We start from the raw sequence: 15193 nt of genomic DNA, 5'->3' as shown, positions 1-15193 counted from the left end.
ACACTGTACAAATAAGGAACAAAAACACAAAATAATAATAAATAAATAAGGAATAAACACAGAGAACATGAGATGAAGAGTCCTTGAAAGTGAGTCCATAGGTTGTGGGAATAGGTCAGTGTTGGGGTGAGTGAAGTTATCTGGTTCAGGAACCTGATGGATGAGGGGTAATAACTGTTCCTGAACCTGGAGGTGTGGGATCTGAGGCTCCTGTAACTCCTTCCTGATGGCAGCAGTGAGACAAGAACATGGCCCATATGATGGCGGTCCTTGATGATTGATGCTGCTTTTCTACGACACTGTTTCTTGTAGATGTACGCAATGGTGGGGAGGGCTTTATGTAAATGCTCGTTAACAAGACATTGAACTATTTACCAAATCCCATCTAACAATACCAGCCCTCCACCAACTTCCAAGTACTGTGTACTCATCGCTCTCCCCTCATCACCAGACCTCAGTCATCTGGTAGTTCATCACAAACACAAGATGTTCTGTAGATCTGGTAGTACTTAGTTTCACCATCTGGTGGGCCATCTACTTGGTCTGAATACTCACTGAAATGAGAGCATTGCCATACTGTGTGGCAGAGAGTTCAGGTCTGTGCTGTTGGAGTGGCATTTCCAGGACCACCTTGGTAGTGAGCTGTGTCACATCCTTCATGGTGATGTTGTAGGCATACCTGGAGATGGAGGGAAGGAAACTTACATTTATACAGAGAAAAGAAAATAACATAAAGGATAAATTTTTAAAAAAATATGTTGGCATTTTCTGTGGAGATAAAATGGTTAACTTCTCAGGTCACCAACATTTCATTAGTTTGTACACAAGATGTGGATATCTCTGGTAAGACCTTTATGTACATAAAGTCAATCTAGGTATATAAGCTAACTTCTGCATTTATATTTATTGTGTATTTATTGTGTTTTATTATTATTATTCTTCTTAGTAGTTTTGCGTGCTGCATAAGATCCAGAGTAACAATTATTTTGTTTTTCTTTACACTTGTGTACTGAAAGATATTAAACAATTTTGTATGCTACCTCACTATTTTTCTTCTAATTTGCTCTCATTTTACACTACTTAATTTACTATAAATATAAATTTTATCATATATACACGTACATACACACACACACAGAGTTCCTATTAGTTATCAATGGAAGAATTCATCATTGCCGTGTTTCTTTTGATTGACTGCAAATGAACAAAATCAGCGCAAATAATGGACTGTTTCACTGCATTCATGCATAAAGTAAATAAGTACAAAATTACCTAAAATCACAGCAATGACTTTTTGCTTTACAGAATTCTGAATTGGCATCCATCAGGCAAAATGGATAGCATAACACAAGCACACACAACTGACATTATTTAAAAACTGTTCACTCCATCATGTCTAATGGCTGTTTCTGGCATCTCTGAATGCTTAAAAATAAAGTGAGAACAGTTCAGAATTGTCTTGCAGTTTATTTCTTGCTATCAGTGACAACGATTTCACACAAATTCATGCAACTGATGCTATTCAGAGTCTCAGCAACTTCAGGGCAGAAAACGTACGGTGGAGAGCATACTGACTGGATGCAACACTCAGCCAGCTCCATCATGACCACAGCACCATCGAGGGCATCTTCAAGACATGGTGCCTCAAGAAGGCTGATGTAGAGTCTAACTGCCACACAAGTTAGAAACTGGCAACAGTCTTTTGTCTCAATTAAATGGCACAGTGTCCCAAATAAAGGAAGGGAATCCCAGCTATTTTCTCAATTAGTTTTTGTTCTTCAAGAGTTGTCCCAATTAAGTTCTATCACAGTTAACCAGAATATGTACTGTGTATGTATTTACACAATATTCCTTATTGTAACTTGTCATTTATTTTATTATGTTTCGCAGTGTACTGCTGCTGCAATTTCATGATGTGCCAGAGATATTAAACCCGATTGATCACCTCTGCCTCCCCTGACATGATCAACTCATTAATTTCAAATCACAGCTACCTGCAAAGGTGTCAACATGGAGGAGGCCATTCCGCCCTTCAGTTCTCAGTTAGGTCCATTCAAGAGCAATTCAGCCAGTCGACAGTCACCATCACTGGACTTGCGTCACAAAAAGACCAGATTAGATCCGTGTGTCAGTTTTCCCATCCTGAAGGACCGTAGTGAACCGATCTGTTTTCCTGGTTTGCGGCGCTGACTTCTTGCTTTACAGAATTGATTACTGTATTTATGGAGAAGGACATGACTGGACCCAGGGTGGAGATTTTTGATTGGAGAAAGGCTAACTTCGAGGAGATGCAAAAGGATTTAGAAGGAGTGGATTGGGACAATTTGTTTTATGTGAAGGATGTAATAGAGAAATAGGTGAAATTTTGAGGGTACAGAATCTTTATGTTCCTGTTAGGTTGAAAGGAAAGGTTAAAAGTTTGAGAGAGCCATGGTTTTCAAGGGATATTGGAAATTTGGCTCGGAAAAAGAGAGATATCTACAAGAAATATAGGCAGCATGGAGTAAATGAGGTGCTCGAGGAATATAAAGAATGTAAAAAGAATCTTAAGAAAGAAATTAGTAAAGCTAAAAGAAGATATGAGGTTGCTTTGGCAAGTAAGGTGAAAATAAATCCAAAGGGTTTCTACAGTTATATTAATAGCAAAAGGATAGTGAGGGGTAAAATTGGTCCCTTAGAGAATCAGAGCGGACAGCTATATGTGGAGCCAAAAGAGATGGTGGAGATTTTGAACAATTTCTTTTCTTCGGTATTCACTAAGAAGAAGGATAGTGAATTGTGTAAGGTAAGGGAAACAAGTAGAGAAGTTATGGAAACTTTGACGATTAAAGAGGAGGAAGTACTGGCGCTTTTAAGGAATATAAAATTGGATAAATCTCCGGGTCCTGACAGGATGTTCCCTAGGACCTTGAGGCAAGTTAGTGTAGAAATAGCAGGGGCTCTGACAGAAATATTTCAAATGTTATTAGAAACGGGGATGGTGCCAGAGGAGTAACGTATTGCACATGTGGCTCCATTGTCTAAAAAGGGTCCTAAGAGTAAACCTAGCAATTATAGGCCTGTCAGTTTGACATCAGTGGTGGGTAGATTAATGGAAAGTATTTAGAGATGGTATATATAATTATCTGGATAGACAGAGTCTGATTAGGACCAGTCAGCATGGATTTGCGAATGGAAGGTCATGTCTGACAAATCTTATTTAATTTTTTGAAGAGGTTACTAGGAAAGTTGACAAGGATAAAGCAGTGGATGTTGTCTGCATGGACTTCAGTAAGGCCTTTGACAAGGTTCCACACGGAAGATTAGTTAGGAAGGTTCAATCTTTAGGTATTAATATTGAAATAGTAAAATGGATTTAACAGTGGCTGGATGGGAGATGCCAGAGAGTAGTGGTGGATAACTGCTTGTCAGGTTGGAGGTCGGTAACTAGTAGTGTGCCTCAGGGATCTGTAGTGATCCAATGTTGTTTGTCATATACATTAATGATCTGGGTGATGGGGTGGTAAATTGGATTAGTAAGTATGCAGATGATACTAAGATAGGTGGCGTTGTGGATAATGAAGTAGGCTTTCAAAGCTTCAAGAGAGATTTAGGCCCGTTAGAAGAGTGGGCTGAAAGATGGCAGATGGAGTTTAATACTGGTAAGTGTGAGGTGCTACATTTTGGTAGGAATACTCCAAATAGGACATACATGGTAAATGGTAGGGTATTGAAGAATGCAGTAGAACAGAGTGATCTAGGAATAATGGTGCATAGTTCCTCCATCTTAATGAAGAATTCCACCATATTATGGTCACTCTTACCAAGGGGCCTCACACAACGAGATTGCTAACTAACTCTTCCTCATTGCTCAGTACCCAATCTAGATTGGCTTGCTCTCTAGTTGGCTCCTCAACATGTTGGTTCAGAAAACCATCCCGCATACATTCCAAAAAATCCTCTTCCTCGGCACCCTTACCAATTTGGTTCACCCAAGCTATATGTAGATTGAAATCACCCATTATAACTACTGTTCCTTTATTGCACACATTTCTATTTCCTGTTTAATGCCATCCCCAACCACACTACCACTGTTAGGTGGCCTGTACACAACTCCCACTAGCATTTTCTGCCCCTTAGTGTTATGCAGCTCTACCCACATCGATTCCACATCCTCCAGGCTAATGTCCTTCCTTTCTATTGCGTTAATCTCCTCTCTAACCAGCAACGCTACCCCACCTCCTTTTCTTCCGTCTATCCCTCCTGAATATTAAATATCCCTGGATGTTGAGCTCCCATCCTTGGTCACCCTGGAGCCATGTCTCTGTGATCCCAACTATATCATATTCATTAATAACTATCTTTGAAAGGAACTTACCCGGCCTTACCTCACTTGGAGTGAAGCTCGTCCTCAGCCTCTGCTTGGTGAAGCCTCTCGAGACAAAGCCTTCCTACCCTGTCTCCCTCTACTCCGTCGCCTGCTACAACGTCACCTGCTCCGTCTAACTGCTCTCTTTAAATACTCCCGCTGCCTCACGGTCTGACTTACACGTGCTTGCGCAGTCGTGCCCCCCTTAAACTGCCAAAGAAAATGACCGACTTCCACAAACTGCTCTCTTTAAATTCTCCCACTGACTCACGGTCCGACTTACATGCGCTTGCGCAGTTGTGCCCCCATTAAACTGCCAAAGATGAGACATTAAGAATCAGAATCAGGTTCAGTATCCTTGGCATATGCCGTGAAATTTGTTGTTTTGCAGCAGCAGTACAATGTAATACATCAAAAAACTTTAAATTACAAAGAATGCAAAAATAGAGCAAAAAACATTGCGGTTGCATCCACGGATTCATGGTTCGTTCAGAAATCTGATGGTGGGAGGAAGAAACTGTTCCTAAGATGTTGAGTTGTGTGTCTCCTCTTTGATGGTAGCGCTTAGTAAAAGGGCACATCCTAGGGCTCCTTAATGGGAGATGACACCTTTATTTGAGGCATCGTTCTTTGAAGGTGTTCTTGCTGCTGGGGAGGCTAGTGCACATGATGAAGCTGCTGAGTTTACAACTTTCTCCGATCCTGTGCAGTGGCCCCTCCATACCAGGAGTGATGCAGCCAGTTAGAACATCTAACTGGTTGCTTCTACAGTACATCTGTAGAAGCTTGTTAGTGTTTGGTGACATACTAAATCTCCTCAAGCTCCTAATGAAGTACAGCAGTTAAGCTATATAAATAAGCTACGGCGCTATTTCTAAGTGCTATTTCGTCAAAAGAATATTAAAGACACCACTGTACGAATCACAAAGTGAGATTCACATTGAACTTGGCAGCAAGATTCTGTCACTCAATAGCACAAAAATCTCCTAACCACCATCCACTTCACTAAGAGGCAGCTGGCTGCATACCAAATGATTTCTCAGCTCACTTATCTACTTACACTGTACAGCAGTTAATGTGATGAGAGATGTTCTGGGATACCATCAGGCAAAGACTCACTCACTAAACAGACAGGAGTTGAATACTGATTGACAGTTACTCACTTGAGAGAATTAATCTCCAACACAAGGTGATCACAGGAAATATTTTCCTCCAGCCCTCGCTGCAAGGTGCCAAGAACTTCATTCTGAAATACTGTGGGAAGACAAAAATATAGAAGATGTCACATATGAATGGCAGCATAAAAGGAGAACTTGACTGCTGTACTGCCCTGCTGTTAATATGGGGCAGCACAGTAATGTAGAGGCCAGCATAACGCTTCCCAGCGATAGCAATCGGGGCAGCAGGGTAATGTAGAGAACAGCTTAATGCTTCCCAGAGATAGCAATCTGGGTTCGATTGCTACGCTGCCTGTAAGGAGTATGTACATTTTCCCTGTGGGTTCCTCCCATATTCCAAACACACATAGGTTAGTAAGGTTAGTGAGCTAGGTTGTGGGCACACTACGTTGGTGGCAGAAACATGGCAAAACTAGCACATCCTCAGACTGTATTGGTCATTAACGCAAATGACACACTACACTGTATGTTTCAAGATTCAAGATAGTTTAATATCATTGCCTGTATACAAGTGCACGGAGAACAAAATAATAGTTATTCAGGGTCCAATGCGGCACAAAAAGAACAAAAGATAAAGAACACAATAATAATTTTTAAAAAACATAAATATAAATACATAAGATAGCTTATATAGATCGACTGTATGTCCATAAAGTGATGCTAGGCAGTATGTACAGTGACTGATGGGAAATAATAAAGTAGTGGTGGAGTTAGTGGGTAGAGGTGTTGATCAGCCTTACTACTTGAGGAAAGTAGTGTTTTTGGCTCTGGTGGTCCTGGTGTGGATGCTACATAGCCTCCTCCCTGATGGGAATGGGAGGAACAGTTCTTAAGTAGCGTCGGTGAGATCCTTCATGAAGTTACCGGCCCTTTTCCGGCACCCTTTCTGTAAATATGTCCTTAATGAAGAATAGGCTGCTGCTGGTAATGCACTGGGTAGTTTTAATTACACATTGTAGAGCCTTCCTGTGCTTCGATGTGCATGTAACAAATAAAACTAATCTTTTGATAACTAAAGCCAAATCCAGTACTGCCACCATTCTAGGGTTAGCTGTGAGACCTCACCTTTCACGTCATCCAGCTGGGGTGAAATACTTCTGTCCTCTTCCTCTTGTGAGCAGAGACTCATTTCACTCTCACTCTCGCTCCCTGACTGAGGCTTCAGATTCAGACCTGCAAAGGAGGTTGAAAAGACGCAGTGAGGAGGCAGTAAGCCGGGATGAGAGGAGCAGGTCACACAGCAATCTACTTGAAACAAGGAGGTGTCAGATAATTACTCCCCCACTAGGACTTGAGAGAGTTTAAAGTCAATAACACCAGTACAAAGGAGTAGAGATGTACCAGGATGTTACCTTGACTACACAGTATGACTTACGAAGACAGGTTGAGTGAACCAAGCTTTTCTCCTTGCAGCAAAGAAGAATAAGAGGTGTCTGCTAAAGGTATACAAGATGACAAGTGGCACAGATTGAGTGGAGAGCCAGAGACTTTTTCCAAGGGTGGAAATGGCTAACATGAGGGGTGCATAATTCTATTCTATTTATTTAATTTTGTGATACACCCATGGAGTAGGGCTTTCTGGTTCTTCAAGCCACACTGCCCCAACAACCCCCGAGAAACCTGATTAACCCTAACCAAACACAGGGACAATGTACAAAGACTACTTGGACTTTTGGAGGATAGGGAGAATGTACAGAAGCTCCAAACAGAATGGCGCTGGAATTGAACTCTGAACTCCAGAATGCCTTGAGCTGCAACAGCATCATGCTAATTGCTACACTACCGTGGCACCTTTACGGTGATGAGAAGGAAATGTGGGGGGAGGGGAATGTTAGACACAAGTTCTTTATGCAGAATGCATGAAATGCCCTGCCAGGAGTGATGGTAGAAGGAGATACATTAGGGGCATTTAAGCAACTCTTAAATTGACACATGTTTGAAAAGAAAATGGTGGACTACGTGGGAGGGAAAGGTTACATTGATCTTAAAGTAGATTAAAAGGTCGGCCCAACATCACGGGCTGCAGAGCCGGTACTGTGCTGTACTATTGGACATTTAGAAACAACAGGTTAGTGACTACTCTGCTAAATGGTTACTGAACCGAACATTAACTTTGTCATTTCCTCTTGGTCCCTTGCATATATCCACCCACTTTTATTTCAGAAGCTTGTGCCCAAGGCACCATGCCTTGGAGAACCTGTCCTGGGTCCGGCACATAGAGGTAATCATAATTATTTCAGCATCTATACTTTTTTCAGTTAAGGAGTCTCAGCCTGCCACTGAACACTCTTAACAAACTGTAAGATGCACTGGTGAAATTAACCTGGTCTGGTACTGCAACTTGAATGCACAGGAATCAAAAAAGGTGCAGAAAGTAGTGGACTCTGCCCAATACATCACGGGAACGTCCCTCTCTATCATCAGCACCTCAAAGATCCCCAACATCTGGGCTATGCCATCTTTTCACAGCTACCATCAGGCAGGAGGTACAGAAGCCACCAAGCCCCACACCACGTTTAGGGGCTACTTCCCTTCAACCATTCAGTTCTTGAACTAAACAGTAAAACCTTAATTACTACCTCAATATAGCAACATGATAATCACTTTGCACTAAAATGGAATGTTGTTTTCTCTAATTATACTCTTTCTTGCAAAAATTGCTTTTAATTTAGAAACACAAGAGATTCTGCAGATGCTGGAAATCCAGAGTAACACATACAAGATACTGGAGGAATTCAGCAGGTCAGGCAGCATCTATGGAAAGCAATAAAGAGTTGATGTTTCAGGCTGAGATCCTTCATCAGGACTGGTCACCTGATGAAGAGTCTCAGCCCAAAACATTGATTCTTGTTCCTTTCCATAAATGCTGCCCGACCTGCTGTGTTCCTCCAGAGTTTTATGCGTTACATATAATCTTTTGGTTTTTCTTCTGAATTATACTTATTTGATGCTATGTACAAAAGAAGCTTTCTTCATTGCACCTAAGCATTGATGTTCTTGTGCATTTGACAATAAACTCAAGTAGCAGATCATTAAAACCCCCATTACTGCTAGGAGAAATGGTGCATAAACTGGGTAAGTTTACACACTGCTGAGGCCCCCTAAGAGCTGTGGACTATGGGCTGCTTGGTATAGAAAGTTGTGGTGAAAAATCCTCAGAGCTTGTCCTGAATTTGGTGTTTCCCCTGCTCCTATATTAGGATACTTGGGCAAAGTGACCTTCTGGAATCTTGTATCAGTCTCTGAACCAGTAACACTCCTTAGACCATCAGCCAACTTAACTGAAGGACTTGAAGGCTGTCTAATGAATGTAACAGGGGCAGGTCAAAATTATTAACCATTTCATCATAGATACTCAAACATAAAATAAATTTCAGGTCATCAGACTAGCCCCATGGCAAAATTACCTGTTTCAATCTGTCTCTTGTTCTTTAATACCATTCTTCTACTGTTTAAATGCTGCAAGTGCCTCATCTTCACTTCGTTTTGCAGTTTGGAACTCTATAATGGAAGGTCTCAAGCATGGGTGCAAAAACAGAAGCGTTGTAATCGCAGCCTGTAAGAACAGAGCTACAAAAACCCCAAAAGCTCCAAAGACCTCATCCCTGGGAGGGGAAGGATCTTCAAAGATGGGCGACACCTGGGGACAACTTAAAAGACTGGCCCAGGTCAAAGGACTATAACAAGGTTTGAGTTTTGGAGTACTTGCAGTTTTGGGCCCCTAAAAAAAGATGTGTTGGCATTGGAGAGGGTCCAGAGGAGGTTTACAAGAAAGGTTCTGGGACTGAAAAGGTGAACACAGGAGTGTTTTTACAGCTCTGGAGCTGTACTCACTAGAGTTTAGAAGAATGATCTCACTGAAACATATCGAATACTGAAAGGCCTAGATAGAGGGATGTGTCAAAATGGTTGTGGTGACGTGTCTAGTACTTGTCGCTCTCACTTTCAGCTTCCACTGCTGGATAGCAGCCTTGCGGAAAGGAGAGCCTCTCCAACAGCAAGCCTCATGTAGTGCCTCCTCGCTGGCGACACACTGAAACTGAACTACAGAGGACAGGGAGAAGGTCTGGGCCCTGCACATGTAGCATGCAGTCCCACTGCTGTGTGGACATGCTCTGGTGCTCATGAACCAGATCCCCAGCTATGGGTAAATAGCCCCACTGCCTTGTGGGTAGTCTCGGGAGAGATGAAAGCTACGGGAGTAAACCCAAACAGCAAATCTGGAGTGGGCCCCCTAAGCCGGCTGGACATCATTGAACATCCTTCTGGCAGCTCCGGCAGCCAAGCTGGTGCCAAATGTATTGCTTCATAAGCTTTCCTTTAGATTACAATGGTGAGGCCGAGAATGGGATCTTGATGACTGGGCATCTCAGGATTTCATACCTTCCTCTCAGGCTTGTGATGATCATAATCACCCAATGTCCTTCAAGACAGACGGATGCCAACCACCAGATACAGTGAATGCTTCTTATAGTGAGAGAGTCAAGGACCAGAGGGCACAGCCTCAGAATTGAGGGTTGTCCATTTAGAACAGAGTTGAGGAGGAATTTCTTCGCCAGAAGGTAGGAATTCATTACCACAGATGGCTGTGAAGGCCAAGTCATTGGGCATATTTAAAGCGGAGCTTGGTGGGTTTAAGTAAGATGTGATACAGTTTGGAAGCAACACTGAGTCTGTTCTAACCATTTACACTAATCCTCAACAAGTTCTGCTGCTTTATTCTTCCTTTATTCCCAGCTCCCTCTGCACATTCACAAATCTTATACCGTATTAATTTCCTGAAATAAAATCCTTAAGCCTTCATTCTAAACCTAATTTCATATCTTCCCTTGCTACTGATATCTAACTGCTAGTGAAAATAATCTTTCATTATTTACTTTCACAAATCCTTAAATAATTTTAAATAGTTTAATTGTCTCTGCTTCAGTGAATACAGGACAAGCCTTACAAGCCTTTCATAATTCTATAATCCTCTTAATGCCAGTCATCACAATGAACTGACAGCATTAGACAGAGCTTTATTGCTCCTGTGCATTGAGGTTCCAAGGCACAGGATTGCAAGAGGCTGCAAAGGATCTTGTTAAAGGCAGGGGTGGCAATGAAGACATGCTCCCACTACCTATTAAATGCTCCTACTGGTATGCACCTCAAATAGCCTCTAACAACCAAGTCCGGCTCCTGGCCTTCATGTGTGGCTTACTACTAAGCCTGATGGAACCATTTCTACTGCTAGTGAAGGGGCAAAGGCAGGTTACTGGCATCTTAAAACCAGTTGCTTTGGGCAGATGGGGATTGTCAGCCGTCAATGCAGCTAATCTAAGAGAAGGAAAACTCTGATCTCAAACTTTTGCTGCCATGTGGCTTTACCCAAAGGCTTTGGGAATAAATCCTGAGGAAAAATCCAGAGCTGGAGTCCCTAATGCGGTCTTATATTGATTTCAATGCTAACTGGCAACTCTTGCGATGCCAGTAGTGCCAAACTGTATCGGCCTTTGGATTCATCCGAAGAGAAGGGGAAGGAGAAGGGGAGCCTGAACCCAGCCAACAGCTTGCTTTCAATATTATACTGCCCTGGCTTGTGTATTCAACATAGATAGCTAAGATGCAATGTCCATGATCAACCTTGATCAGCTAGCTCCATCAAGGGTATCATCCTACAAACGGAGGACATGAGACCATAAAACATAGGAGCATAATTAGGCCATTCAGCCCATCAACAATGTCCTGCCATTCCATTATGGCAGACTTAATTTCTCTTTCAACCCCATTTTCCCGCCGTCTCCCCGCAATCTTTGACACCCTGACTAAACAAGAACCTACCATCCTCTGCTTCAAATATACCCAATGACTTGGCCTCCACAGCCATCTGTGGCAAAGAATTCACAGGATCACCACTCTCTGGCTAAAGAAATCCCTCCAAATCTCTGTTGTAAAAGAATGTCCCTCTATTCTGAGGCTGTCCCCTCTGGTTTTAGATTCCCCAACCATAGGACACGTCACCTCCACATCCAATCCATTCTATCAAGGCCTTTCAACATTCAATAGGTTTCAATGAGGTCATCCTTCATTCTTCTGAATTCCGGTGAGTACAAACCCATGGCCTCCTATGTCATAACCTTTCTGTAGTTTAATGAAAACATGGCACTGATTTCTAATTGATCTTCATTAAGTATGAACAAATTCCTAGGTTTTCCTTGTGATTCCTTATACTAGTCATGGTCTGGGTCATCTTCATCCTTTCTCAGCCTCCGGGTGTTGCAGACGAGTTTTAAATCTAACTAAGACATTTAGCAATGTAATAATGGTTACACAGCAGCAAATTGGTGCACAGGGAGTTTCAAAGAACATACAGTGCAGTACAGACCCTTTGGCATATGACGTTAAGCCAAACTTTTAACCTCTTTAAGATCAATCTAATGCTTCTCTCCTACAGTGTCTTCAGTTTTTCTTCATACATGTTGTTTTGTCACCTGTGTGGTTAACTAAATCAGTAAATTTGTGGGTGACACCAAGACTGGGGGCATAGAAGACAGTGAGGAAGGCTATCGTGGCTTGCAGAGGGATCTGCATCAGCTGGGAAAATCGACTGAAAAATGGCAGATGGAATTTAATGTAAACAAATGTGAGGTGTTGGCTCAACCAGGGTGGGTCTTACACAGTGAACGGTTGGGCACTGAGGTGTGTGCTAGAACAACGGGATCTGGGAATACAGGTCCATAATTTGTTGAAAGTGGCATCACAGGTAGACAGGATTGTAAAGAGAGCTTTTGGCACAATGGCCACATAAATCAAAATACTGAGTACAGGAGAAGGGATGTTATGTTGAAGTTGTACCAGATGTTGATGAGGCCTAATCTGGAGTATTGTGTGCAGTTTTGCTCACCTACCAACAGGAGCGATATCAGTAAGATTGAAAGAGTACATTGAAAATTTACAAGGATGTTGCCAGGTCTGGAGGACCTGAGTTATATGGAAAGATTGAATAGGTTAGGACTTTACTCCTGAGAATGTAGAAGATTGAGAGGAGATTTATTCAAAATTCTGAGAGGTATACTGTAGGTAGGGTAAATGTAATCAAGCTTTTTCCACTGAGTTTGGTGTGACTGCAACCAGAGGTCATGGGTTAAGGGTGAAAGGTGAGGTTTAAGGGGAACATGAGGGGGAAACTTCTTCACTGCGAGGGTCAAAGAACATAGAAAACCTACAGCACAACACAGACCCTTCAGTCCACAAAGCTGTCCCAAACACGTCCTTACCTTAGAAATTACCTAGGTTACCCACAGCCCTCTATTTTTCTGCGCTCCATGCACCTGTCCAGGAGCCTCTTAAAAGACCCTATCATATCTGCCACCGTTGCCAGCAGCCCACTCCATGCACTCACCACTCTCTGCATTAAAAAACTCACCCCTGTCATGAGTGTGGAATGAGCTGCCAGCTCAAATGGTGCCAGCAAGCTCAATTTAAACGTTTAAGCGAAGGTAGATGGGTTGTAGGGGTGCAGAGGACTATGCTTCTCAGTGCAGGTCGATGTGAGTTGGCAATTTAAAAGGTTTTGGCATGAACTAGATGGGCCAAAGGGCCTGCTTCTAAACTGTACTTTTCTATGACTCTATGCTTATCCAGAGCCTCACCTCTAGTCAACCTATCAGGCAGACCAGGCAGTATAGCAGCATCCATATATTGCACTGCAAGAGCATTGGAACCAAATATTTGAAGTGGCCACAGTAGTCTTACATACATAGAAGACCACAGCACAGTACAGGCCATTTGACCCACGATGTTGTGCTGATGTTTTAACCTACTCCAAAAATCAATCTAAAACTTCCCTCCTACATAATCCTCCACTTGTTCCTTTTATTCATATCTCTATCTAAGAGCTTCTTAAATGACCCTAATTTATCTGCATCTATCACCATTCTGTAAAAAAAAACTACCTCTGACATCCCCCTATACTTCTCTCCAAACACCTTCAAATTATGCCCCTTATATTAACCATTTCAGCTCTAGGAAAAACTCTCTGGCTGTCCACTTGATCTATGCCTCTTACACTTAGAATACAGTAACATTGAGCCGGATCATCCTGGATTTTTAAAGCAATGGAGGTTGTGGGATTCTGTGAGAATTTACATTTAAAGATTAAAAGACACCATAAATTCCAAAGGTTATTAAATTTGCCTTCTCTTTTTCAGCAGAGTTGCACCAGATCTTTGTTCTTTCTGACAGCACAGATTGTCTCATTTTTAAAAAAAATCTCATCCAAAAATAATAGCTTATAAAAAAGCTACATAAGATCATGTTCCAGATAGAATCATCCATGTTTCTGGAAAGGTAAGAGGAACTTCAATTAAGTTAATCTAATTAAAGGATTCTAAACCACAACCACTTACACTGAGATGATAACCGTAGATGAGAATGTTGCTATGTGCAAAATAATTGTGTTGATGAAAGCAGGCAGAAGATGAACATAATTGGCAAAAGAACAAGGGAAGGTCACACAAGAAAAAACTGTTTAGACAGTGATTGTTTAGCCTCTGGAACGTACTGTCTAGAACGATTCAAAAAGGGGGCCTGGAAAAGTACTCAAAACAGAAGAAAACTCAGACCCACAGAGATTCACAGGAAGTCTGAGATAAGACATAATAGCAGAATTAGACCATTCAGTCCATTGAAGGTTTCATCATTCCATAATGGCTGATTTATTATCCCTCTCAACTTCACTAACCCATCTTCTTCCCTTAACCTTTGACACCCTGATTAACGAAGAACTTGTCAAGCTCTGCTTTAAATATACCCAATGACTTGGCATTCACAGCCCTCTGTGGCAATGAATTCCACAGATTTATCACCCTCTGGCTAAAGAAATTCCTCTTTATCTCTGTTCTAGATGGACAGAGGCAATATGCTGAGACGGTTTCTGCTGTCCTAGAGGGGGAACTTCTTCACTGAGAGGGTGGTGTGAGTGGAACACGCTGTCAGTGGAAGTGGTTGATGCAGGTTCAATAGCAACATAGCAATTTGGATAGGTACGTGGATGGGAGGAGTATGGAGGGCTATGGTCCAGTTTAGGATCAAATTTCAAAGTAAACTTATTATTAAAGTACATACATGTCATTATGTACTTTCAAGAAGGAGCTAAATAGGTATCTTATGGATAGGGGAATCAAGGGATATGGGGACAAGGCAGGAACTGGGTATTGATAGTAGATGATCAGCCATGATCTCAGAATGGCGGTGCAGGCTCGAAGGGCCGAATGGTCTACTTCTGCACCTATTGTCTATTATATACTACCTTGAGATTGATTTTCCTGTGGATATCCACAGGAAAAATCAAAGAGATCAACCTCCGCACACAACAAAGACGGACAAACAACCAATGTGCAAAGGACAACAAACTGCAAATACAAAAAGAGAATATAAATAAACAAATATTGAAAACATGAGCTGTACAATCATGGTTAATGGGACAAGGCATATTAATAGTTCAGCATGGACTAGATGGGCCAAAAAGCTCATTTCTGTGCTATAATGTTATATGACAATGACCAGGAGTGGGCATGAAACAGGTATAGCTGGACTGCTGGCTCAGCATTGACCCAGTGGGCATACGACTCCTGTCCATGCTGTGAGCATTGAAGTGGAATTGATTCTGGGATTTCACTAAATTTTG

At 42.0% G+C, this 15193-nt stretch overlaps 1 protein-coding gene across 1 annotated transcript in view; it reads right to left on the bottom strand.

Annotated features, from left to right (window-relative positions):
- The window catches only part of eif2b5 (eukaryotic translation initiation factor 2B, subunit 5 epsilon), a 78503-nt gene that overhangs the window by 29635 nt on the left and 33675 nt on the right, over positions 1 to 15193 (bottom strand). The window contains exons 11-13 of the mRNA XM_059992000.1: positions 6592 to 6699; positions 5512 to 5602; positions 556 to 679 (exon numbers count right to left, since the gene is read on the bottom strand). Of these exons, the coding sequence (XP_059847983.1) occupies positions 556 to 679; positions 5512 to 5602; positions 6592 to 6699 (323 nt within the window). The remainder of the gene's footprint in view (positions 1 to 555; positions 680 to 5511; positions 5603 to 6591; positions 6700 to 15193) is intronic.

Source organism: Hypanus sabinus, chromosome 2 (assembly GCF_030144855.1).
Source record: "Hypanus sabinus isolate sHypSab1 chromosome 2, sHypSab1.hap1, whole genome shotgun sequence".
Lineage (NCBI taxonomy): Eukaryota > Metazoa > Chordata > Chondrichthyes > Myliobatiformes > Dasyatidae > Hypanus > Hypanus sabinus.
The sequence above is the reverse complement of the archived record's forward strand: the minus strand, read 5'-3'. Positions and strand labels throughout refer to the sequence as shown.